The sequence below is a fragment of the Siniperca chuatsi genome, linkage group LG8 (assembly GCF_020085105.1).
Source record: "Siniperca chuatsi isolate FFG_IHB_CAS linkage group LG8, ASM2008510v1, whole genome shotgun sequence".
Taxonomy (NCBI): Eukaryota; Metazoa; Chordata; class Actinopteri; order Centrarchiformes; family Sinipercidae; genus Siniperca; species Siniperca chuatsi.
The window spans coordinates 12126501-12137577 of record NC_058049.1 but is presented as its reverse complement, the minus strand read 5'-3'; the positions used below and the strand labels follow the sequence as shown (position 1 = coordinate 12137577).

At 38.6% G+C, this 11077-nt stretch overlaps 1 protein-coding gene across 2 annotated transcripts; it reads right to left on the bottom strand.

Moving 5' to 3' along the window:
• Nucleotides 1-473: 473 nt before the first annotated feature.
• On the bottom strand, nt 474-9336 carry LOC122880892 (transmembrane 9 superfamily member 2). Of its 2 annotated transcripts, XM_044206454.1 has the most exons (18): nt 8987-9336; nt 8483-8550; nt 8278-8371; nt 8023-8150; nt 7733-7862; nt 7093-7220; nt 6835-6949; nt 6628-6707; nt 6410-6515; nt 5978-6028; nt 5504-5636; nt 4316-4435; nt 4161-4218; nt 3809-3968; nt 3541-3692; nt 3310-3421; nt 2854-3025; nt 474-1145 (listed from the first exon to the last, which is right to left on the bottom strand). In XM_044206454.1, the coding sequence occupies exons 1-18, from the start codon at nt 9122-9124 to the stop codon at nt 1078-1080; spliced, it is 2013 nt and encodes a 670-aa protein (XP_044062389.1). In that variant the 5' UTR covers nt 9125-9336; the 3' UTR covers nt 474-1077. The 2 variants fall into 2 exon arrangements, with proteins under 2 accessions (XP_044062389.1, XP_044062390.1); XM_044206455.1 differs by lacking the exon at nt 5978-6028.
• Nucleotides 9337-11077: the final 1741 nt, after the last annotated feature.

Here is an 11077-nt window from a genome sequence, read left to right as displayed (position 1 = left end):
CCCATAGCCTCATGTCCAGCCTCAAAAGGTAAAAATCGTGGTTAATTGTGTGTAAATTGTTGACGCATGCATTCTAGTGACTACAAGAAAAAAAACAGGTGGCCTTCATTTTGAATTAACTGCATTTATTTGTAAAAATGTTATCACCTTGGGTGATGACTCCACACTGCTCGAAGCAAAAGGCAGCAGTGTTTTATGTAGTTAAAGTTCAGCAAATTGCTTATGAAAATCTAAAAGAATGTATCTCAGTGGTGCATATGTACTTAATCAGTAAATGCATGGACTGTGTTACGATAACTAGGCGAGAATCTTCTTATGACCAAACAAATCAGGCATGTCACAGAGATAATCCTTCATATGAAACATACTGTAGCATATTCTTTTATGATACAGATATGCTTCTTAATCAAGTGTACCCTTTGTTTCTATTCAAACTTAAATGTAGCCATCAAATACAAAAGAATGGACATGTATCATAGTAATGTCAGTGTTTTATATAATTTCTGAACTACAATACAGGCTGATATTTAAGGATTTATAGCCCCATCTTTACTTTAAAAAAAGAAAAGAAAAACAACTCCTACAGAAAATTCCGTAATGGTGACAATCTTTAAGTAGCATTCTCTCGCTCAGTCTCTCTATACAGTATATGTACACGCATTTTTTCCATCATCAGTACAGGTAATGAAAAACAGAACATTTTGCCGTATGGGAGTAGAAAAGCAAAATACACAACATTTTACTTTTTTCAGAAAATTAAAATTCAAAACATTCTTGTTAAACTGACCAAAACAAACTGCTCACTATGACAGCTAGATCATTGGAACCCACACTGATTTGCAAGGAGCCACTCAAAATATTAACGGTCAACAGTGAACACAAAATTATATATATATTTAAAAAGAAAACAACAGCAACATAGGTTTAAAGCACAAAAGAGGACGGGCTCAGCTCTTCGGGTTTTGTCTATGATAAGTGATGGTTTCAGTTCAGGTCCATTCAGACCACTTTATCCCACAGGCAGCACTGGGGAGGCCAGTACTGCGACAGCAAGAAGTCAGTCTTTCCCTCAGTCCTCTAGTCCACCTTGACCACACTGTAGATCTTATTTACAAACCAGAAGCAGGCAAAGAAGCCAATTGTACCTGAGAAGAAAAGACAGGTTAGAGGAATTATTTGACAAATGTTATTACAAAAGGTAAAAATAACACAAAAACCAAGCAACCACATTGACAAACTTAAAAACACCCAAGTGGGACTAGTTGTCTTTGGAAATCTGTTTGGGACAAATATGAGTAAAGCACAAAATTAATGAAAAGCCATGAGGTCCTGAAATTAATGTACTTCAGGAGCAAAGACACAAAAAATAACCAAAGTGTCAAATTGTACAGCCAGCTTGCTGTCGCAGGAAAACCAAATTTCATCCGCTAAAAGCTTGAAAAATAACTTTTGACAGGGTTGGGACTGCAATCTCCACAAGACCGCAAAAACACCAGCACTTCATTTTATCAGGGAGAGAGAATATTCTCCCCCACTGTTGAGAAGCCAGATTGGTCAAAATCCTGGATCAATTCATGTGGGTATAAAAGTCCTATCTGACTGCTCAATGGGAGCCAAGCAGCCCAATCCCGAATTAAGTTGTGATCAAAGTTGGGATGCGGTGAAAAAGACAGACAAGAAAATAAAAACTTAAAAATGGGGAATGAGAAAGATTAGGATTATTTAGATCAAAACTGGAAGCAAGGAGGGAAACTGATCATCTTTTCCTTGAATCCTTGGATTATTTCTTGGTGATAATCTTTTGACATCTCGTCCCCTTGCTACTTACAGCTCTGTCTTAAGATAGTGTCAAGCAGTGCTGCAGTGACAAGCAGGGCTACGGGCTAACTTTTATCTGGCCTAATGACAGTATAACACCAGAAAAAAATGTCATCATCTGTCATCATGGTGAGCAATATATTTCTGGGCGGCATAAAGACTAGGCTGTTATCTAGTCCTGTATATTATCCTTCACACGCACCCCTAGTCTCATATGAGTGGGTGTGCAAGAGAGCTGGACAGGGCCAGGATTTCTGTTGTCATGTCAACATGTGTCAATTTTTGTCTCTTTTAACATGGAGACAAAAGCGGCAACAATGTTCTATTCATCCCATCTTTGTGATAACGTGTGTTAGAAAAAACCTCAGTCACACAGCTGGATTTTAAGTGCAAGCACAGGGAAATTGTCTAAACAGCGATGGTCAGGAATCCTGAGTGCATACAGACTTATTATCCGTAGCAACGAGTAAATGTGGTGCTTGTATCTTTTGATCTACAGAAAAAAAGAACAAAAAAAAGGAACTCCCTGATAAAACTAGGCTCTGGCTTGTCAAACTGTAAACCAGATAGTAAAATTGACCCAAATAAGTCTGCAAAACTAGATCTGACCAAGACGGACATTCTAGTCTCATTTCCCACAGTCTCCCTGATTTGACAGTTAAAATGGGACCCTTGCAAAATATGCTCTTTACTGTATTTGACACAGTGCTCCTGTACTGTCAGTATAGAAATAAAAAGGCCAAGACTTGGCTTTAACTAAATGACGAAGGAAAAAAAATGTTGCACAATAGTGTGGACTACTTCCTGGTGTCTTCATAGGAACAGGATGGAGGTCCTGAATCTTCACAATACAGTTGAACTGATGTTGGGTGGTACTTTACAAAAGCAAACAATGTCATTCACACCTAGAAGCTACACACCCCTGAGCTCCACAATAAAAGCAACCGATCACAATCTCACTGCAATGTGTCAAGACAAGCAGGAAATCATTGTGGCTGCTTAAAGAGCTGACACGTCCTTAACGCAAAGCCTCACCTGTGAAGAGGAAGAAGATGAGGACCATAATCATAGTGTATCCAAAGTAGAGGATGGTGCTGGCAGCTCCAATTATTTGCAGCTTTGAGAAGAAGTAATGCACAGCATAGATAAACAGATAGACTGCTGTGAAGCCGCTGGTCAGGAAGGAACGCCACCACCAGTGGTAGTCCTGGACACACATTACAAAATATGTTATGACATGTTAGGACCCAGTAATGAGGATATGTCAACTGAAATTTGGAGCAGATGGAAAATCCAGAAACAAAAAGCCATATTCACAATTACCCTATGCAAAAATATTATTAGCACAACATGTAGTCAGGGCTGTATGATGAAAAATAAGGGCACAACAGTATGTGTTGTTAATAGTGAATTTATTTTTAAGTTGAAGTAATTAATTTTTCCAGACTCAAATTTGAGAAATGAGACAAATTTCTCTGAACATTCAGGTACCTCAGCGCATAGATGGAAGTAGCAGAGCAGAATTGTGGCCTCAGAGCAGGTGATGAGTAGAATAATGAAAACCAGGAACAGGAATCCAAACATGTAGTACATCTGATGAGACCTGAAAAATAAAAAGGCAACATGTGGCAGAGTCAAATTTCTCCTTGCTGTAAAGAGTGCTAGTTGTTCAAAACAAGAATTGCAGACCAAACTGGAAAGACAATATTCCTGTCTCCCTACCAAATGCTGTTGAGGATGAAGAAAAGCTGGATGAAGATGCAGCCAAAGGGCAGGATGCCACCCATTACTATACCGGGAATAGGCTTTGTAAAGAATGACTGCTCAGGAATTTGACGGGGGATCTGGTTTGTTCGCACTGGTTGCTCAATTGACTGCACAGGAGCAGAAGGAGAGGAGAAATGATTACAAACTCTCAAAACACACACATTTCATCTACAATCAATAATTTCAAGCTAGAGAAATTAATAAACTAGGAGGCCTAACTCACAGCCTTCTTGAATCCAAAGTAGGCACCAATAAAGGTGAGGGGCACAGAGATTCCAAACCACAGAGCCAAAATGGCCACCAGAGTGCCAAAGGGGATTGCTGCTGAAGAACCTTCCACCCAAAGGATCAGGTTCATCAGGAAGAAGTCTGCAAACACAATACTAGAAAAGAGAGGTGGACGTAGGACAATGACACAGAGAAAGATAATACATGAGAGATGGATAAAAGCAATGCACGAGGCAAAATAAGGGCATATACGGTGCAACATGCTACTCCAGCGCTCCAGGGCAGAACTGAAGTACAAAAATTAGACAAATTAAAGAATGCTAAGCAAATGCAGCAAGTGAACTTACCCTGGGCACAAGAGTGCTGTCAGCAAGACGTTTGTCTTCCACTTTTCACCTCCAAAAGCTGAGAAGAGAAACAGAGATGGATGAGGTTATCACAATTGTGTTGACTCTAAAGACTTTACTGAAACTGTGCTACAAAGTTTTCCCTGGACTCTTACTTTTGTAAAGGCGTGCAGACACATAGCCAGCAGGTGTGCCCAGCAGAACCCAGAGGACCACAGAACATGTCATGAGAGCCCCTCTGTTGGCTGGTGACAGGAAACCCAGACAGGCCAGGACTACAGTGGACAAACAGTCATCGGTGCATCAGACATATCAGCACCATAGCAAATTAAGTACTGAAATATCAATACAGACAGATTTTAATGCTACTCCTATCTGGTGTCCCATAACTTTAGATTGTAAACCCTAAAATTGGCTTGTATATGCCTTTACGTGTGTCTTACATGTATGATAACGTAGCTCACAATATTCCTAGAGGCTCCCTCAGATGGGCACTCAACCTCGTTCTGGACTCCTTGGGTGGAAATATTTTGACTTGAATTGTTTTACTGCCTCACTGGCTGTAGGAATGTCAGTTACCATGATTGCAAAATAAAACTCTGCTAAGGGAATTAAACATGATACGTTTTGGGAGATAACCAGCTGAGTTTTAACTTGCATTGTTCCACATAATGTCTTGTATTTTAATTCAGTTTTAACATGCACTCTGTTTAATATACTAAACTGATATGAATTGCATTTTGGTTAACAACCACAAGGCAGCCTTTAAGTGTAATACTGACTGCAACAATATGTAAATTGTTGTAACAATTCTGTGTGCAAAGAAAATGTGACAGTGGTGTCACTCCTCTGTGTATTTTATGTGGTGACTAAACGGCATGCAGTAATTTAAGTTCATATGTCAAAACAACAGTAATTTACATGGTTCACTGATTTAGATGGAATATTTACAGTATTTAGAGGTTGATGTATTTACAGTTCATATTTACAGCAATGCAATAAGTTAACTGTTTGATTCCTTGCACTTAAAATGTGGGTGGATAATTTAAAATGCATAAAATCTCATTTATATTACATTTGTAATATTTGGGAATAGGTGAATATGATTGTTACTTCCTAACTGCGCATCTTTTTTTTTTTTGCCTTTTGATACTCTCGCGGGAAGGGAGTTTGGGAGTTTATCCGAGGGCATTCAGGCGGAGAATGGAGCCACACAGTTTTTTGACTTCTCTCTCTCATCAACAATTCTTGCTGGAATTTGGTTCAGTAATGTGATAACTTGGGAAATGGATAATTGTTTTGTACCAATCTTTGCAGCCTAATATAAAGAACAAAGTCCTTACAGAGTGTTATGAAGGTCATGATGAAGATCTGGGTGCCCTGTCCGAGGAACACAGACAGCAACATGCCTTTCCTGGGGGGACGGAAAACATCCCCGTGCACCTGCTTCCACCCTGACTCCTCTTGTGCATCCTCCTGGAAAGGGAGGTAGACAGCAATACAACAACACTCACAATCAAGGAAGTACTCATTTACAAAGATTAACCAACCACCAAGCAGTGAATATTAACTAACAAGCAAAGCAAAATAAGGTGAAGACTGAGAAAAATTGAGTTTACCAAAAGCTGTAAAATTTGGTGTTGAAAAACTCCTCAGTCAATTCTTGAGTATAAACCCCTTTCTTGAAACTTGCACATTAAAAAAATATCCACACCACATTTTACATTCTATTCTAATGTTTGCTGCAATCACACACCCAAACACTTGATTTAATACCAACAAAAGGTTTTGTTCAAAACGGCTTTCAATAAGCTTACATAGGGTAGAGAGGATTTTTCCCTGGTCGATGGAAGCTTTATCAAGTCTGCCTGTGAAATGTAACAAAATATTTATATTTTGTGCTAGGTGGTATTTCACACCGCAGAATTAAAGCATTAACCATGTAACTGTGATAAAGATGACCAGTAAACACTCTGTTACTGCCAGGTAAAAACCTCAACCTCATTTTTTTTTGTTAAATGTTTCACAAGCTACTTTAAACAGTTCATTTGCATGGTGGCCACATGGTGACCTACAATACACAAATAAGACAAGAACTAGTGAGATTCAAATTGTACCCTTAAGAGTATAATCTGTTTTTGGCTTATTTCTAACAATAGCATATTCAAGAAACCTTCACTTCTATGCTAGTGCTTCATATGCACATCTGGATCAGCTCCAAGTGAGAGTGAGCTCAACAATGCCTTTACCTGGTCCACCTGGTTGTATCTGGCAATGTCCTTGTGCAGGGTTCTCAGCATGATCATGGCAACCATGCCAGACAGGAAGAGGACAATGACCAAGGAGTTCATGATGCTGGACAAACACACAAGACATACCATAGCATCACCTAACAAGCACCAAGTCCCAGTGAGTTTTAGGGACAGCGTGTCTCTGGTGGTGCACAATGTGAAAAATATCTTCATACCTAAACCACTGGATGTTGGTGTGAGGCATGGAGACGAGGATGTAGTCCCACCTAGAGGCCCACTTGATAGAATTGTTTTCCTATAAAAGGAAGTAAAATTACTGCAAAAAAATATCACACACAAAATGTTCTTTTTCCTCATAGGTGCATAGCAATTGTTATATATTAGTTACATAATAAAATTGGTCATATTGTTTGGAGGCCTACCTCAAATGTGACCGAGTAGGTGTAAACTATCGACACATCATTATCAAACTCCGCCGGGACCTCCATTGGGCTACCTCCTTCACAACTTGGGTTTTTCTCATCCACATTTTTGATACTGTTGTGCACAAAACACACAAAATCCTTCATGTCAGATTATTAATTCATCTGGTATTAGTTTTGGATGGTGAGTTGTCATTCAGTTGCAACACGTTGAGGTAGATTATGGCATCCTATCTATCTACTTCCAACCACAATTACCTCTTTGGCTCCAGAGTGGCAGTGACCAGCCGAGCCCCTCTCCATCCCTCTGATGCTCCACTGTGGTAGGTGATCCTGATGTCCACATGGTTGAAGACGTAAAATGTGTTCTTCTTGTTGAACTCAGACTGAAAATAAATTCTTATTCAATATCAGGTACTCAGATTCCTCAGGATAAGATTTATAAACAAACATCTGTATGTTTTTGAGTATTCTACAGTATACTGTAATTGTCTAATTCAAATTCAATTTAATAACATGACTTCCAACTTCACCTTTATCCTACTTATGTCAATTGTACTATTCTGATATTTTTTGGTTACATTAATGATTTTGCTTCAATAATTACATGAAAGATTGTTACATAGTGTATCAACAAGTACCATCAAATACTGTTTGAGACTTTAAATGACAGTTAATTGCAAATTAAAGACTACTTTTGTATTCTAACACAAGAATCCTATATGCTCTAAAAATACTCACTAAAATAAGCAAAATGGTATATATTGTTAAAATTAGACAAAAATGATTACACTTAGTTATTGTTAGTAGATGTGAAAATGCTAAATTACACCCAGGACAAATTCAAGGATCCCAGGTAACTCAATATATCAGAATGATGACCAGATGACCAACTCACGTTGATAACACAAGCATCTTTAGCTCTGCCATCTGAGGTAACAAGGCAGCCAATGGGGAAGCCCGGGTTGCAGTACTTCTGACCATCTTCCACATCATAGCACCATGTCACCGGCATGTTGTCAATGATCCTGAAATAATGATGGGTTTACCTCAGCAAGCTTCTTAATGAATAAATTCTGTGCTCATGTTTGTTCGCTGACAATTTTACTTTACTGCTGTCGACCATCTTTCAAACTAAACTACAAATGACTCACAAGTAAAGACTTACAGTACAGTACTTTTACTAACCAGTGGTGTTGGTAGTTTAGCTGCATTCCCATTTTAAGAAAATCCAGTTTGGTTGCATCCTCCTGGGTGCCTTTCTTGTAGGTTTTTGTGCACACTGCCTTGCATTTAACATCTTGTTTGAAGTTGAACTGTAAAAGGCACATGAGAGTCATGTTGCATCAACAGAATGCATTAAACAAAGGGAGCCTATATGGAATCTAGAATAAGCAACACCATAAATGCCATGCAGGCTTAGATTTTATGGTTAAAACCCACCTTGTATGGTGAAGACTCAATTCGTTCACCAAACAGCACCTGACCAAGGTTCTCAGAAGGCCTCTTTTCCTTGACATCTTTGCAAAAGTCGAACCTTTAACACATTTCAAGATGGTTAAACACAATGAGAAGATGATATTGAGCTTGGAAACATATGTTCATACATTACACAAATAGCATCAAGCAGAAACTAAGTGCTACTTACACATCATACTCATAAGGCAAGACTGACTCCACTGAGTCCAAGCGATTGACAAACAGCTGAATCTCTGTCTGTAAAGAAGCAAAACCAGTTTGTCTGTCAGTCTATAATTGTTTAACAGAAACAAAGCTCAATCCAGGGACTACAGATGAAAAATAGCCTCGAGGCTAATGGCCAGTCAAGATTAGCACAATGATGACTATTTTGTGTCCTAATTCGTTATTTGAATCAGTGTTAGCATGCTAACAGTTAATGCTAGGCTGGTGAAAAACCCGACACCTCAGTAAATTAAGTCTACATTTTCCCTTGGCAATGACGGAGAGTGTCCACAAAAACACTCAGCAATGCATCAGAAAACTATGCCAGTGCTCCGGGGCCTAAGAAGAGAGCTGGCTAGCTACCTAGCTACCTAGGGAAGATATCGCATTGAAATGAACATGCCAATTCCAACTACAGCAGAAAATCCACTACATTACATAATAGTTGGGTCTTATGAATTGACCATACCTGGCAATCTTCACCACCTTTTCCGTCTTCGCAAAAACTCACTGGGGCTAAACCCGGAAGATAAAACGCCGAGCATGAATAGAAATACGAGACTAGCGAATATACCAGCACAAAACCAAAGTGTATCCGCCTCTTCATTTTATCGCAGACACGGTTCTTCGAAGATTTTGTATACTTATATCAAAGGAGAGCGTTCCTTCTTCTAAGGGAGAGGAATGTTTGATAGCTGTTCAATGTTAGCTACGTCTTTCTACTCAGGACCTGTGCTCTGGACGAAGAGCCTGAGCTGACCAGTCTGGCGCAACCAGTATCTGTGACGTCCAGCTCTGTCAAGCAATGCGGAAGCCACAAGACTAGCACCGGAAGTCAAACGATTTTACCTTCAAACTAAATACATATAATAAGTAATCTGTTTAGTATGAAGGATTAATACATGTATAGCTGATGTAGATATACCCATCAAATCATTTGTGGGATAATTTAGTATAAATGTAATTATAAACAATTACATTTTCAAATTGAGCCACACGTACATCGCCAATGGTTTTACAATGAAAGGACAAAATGGGACGTCATGTTTTCTGACCTATCTGACACCGTGGAAGTAATACTGACGTTGCTTATCGTCGATTCCTCCATAAACATCCTCGTTTACTGTAAGAACAATGCTGCGCTTTACGCTGCACATAAGTTAGAAAAACGCTTAATGAAAGAATAGCTTATGAAATAATATGACAGTAGTACAAAATAAGAGATAAGAGGAAGTGAGAGTAAAGAGTGGGGGAAACTACATTTAGATAATACTGGCTAATTTTCGAGATCATTGTTAAAAACCGGAACGACTACGCTGCAAACAGATCTTATTATGGAAGTGGGCAGAAGTGCAAAACATCATCCACTACATCTAGTCTTAAAACTTATATATTTTTGTGATCTTAAATGCCATTGTTATTTAAAAAAAAAGACCCACTATGAAAAAATCACTCCTTAACTAAAAGGGGCACAAAAACAAGAAATTGTGCACCTGTATAACCTGTTTGGTCATCTCATTACAACCCCTGTTTGTGTTACTTATTATATATATATATATATATATATATATATATATATATATATATATATATATATATATATATAAGCTAATAGCCTGGCTGATTTATCTGTCTAGCTCTTGTTGAAAGTATTCAAGTGCATTTTTATTTAAGTACTGTGCATTTTTGAGGTACTTGTAGGCTACTTTACTTAAGTATATCATATATTCATTATACTTCTATGTCGTTTTGACTCCACTGCATTTTGTTGAGAATGTTTTACTTTGCAGATTTAGATTTCACATACAAAACATATGATCAACAAACAAAATACGCTGCATTGTTAAAGATTAAGTCTTATGTTTATCAAGCTGATGCTGGTAAAATACATATGGGTGACAAACTAATGAATAAATGAGTGAAGAAACAACAAATGTAGATGCTTCCATACAATGCCATATAGATAGGTTGTCAAATTATCACCATCCCAACACCAAATGTATCCGTTCCAGCTGGGGGAACACATCCTGATGCCCAAATGCCAAAAAAGACTCACCAAACTGATACTTGTGAATGGCTGAGTTTGACACTGTTGGATACCATACCTGCATGTTTACTGATAGAAAAAGTCACATTCATCAAACTGATCACAAACCTATCCCCCTATTGGGTAGGTTCTGGCAGTTGTCAGATACGGTCCCCTCCATATAAGAAGGAAAATGCAGGTATGCTAGAATTTTCTTTCCCTTGGATAGGACTATGGGGCTGAAAGGGGGCTTAAGAGTCTGTCACAAGAACGAATGCATAGCCTACACCAGGCTGAAGGTCAGGCTGAGAGAAGGGAGACCTGAATGAGATTAAGGAAGTGACTTCTGAATAATGGGTTAAATAGATCTTATAAAACCTTCTGATGATTTGTGTGATTGTGTCTCACCAAAATACTAAAGCATATTGGCTAATTTTGGTCTGCAACAAAACAATGAGCACTGGTGCGCTGAGTGGTGTTCGAAAGAAGAACTGGGTACTTTCTTCTTTTCTTTAAAAATCACTTGACCTGACA

Excerpts from the sequence above, each read along its gene's own strand:
- LOC122880892 (XM_044206454.1), bottom strand. The coding sequence starts at position 9,124 with ATGAAGAGGCGGATACACTTTGGTTTTGTGCTGGTATATTCGCTAGTC. Across the intron at positions 3,693-3,808 it reads ACTTTGGATTCAAGAAGGCT|TCAATTGAGCAACCAGTGCG; the intron begins GTGAGTTAGGCC and ends GCTCCTGTGCAG. Across the intron at positions 1,146-2,853 it reads CATCTTCTTCCTCTTCACAG|GTACAATTGGCTTCTTTGCC; the intron begins GTGAGGCTTTGC and ends TTTTCTTCTCAG.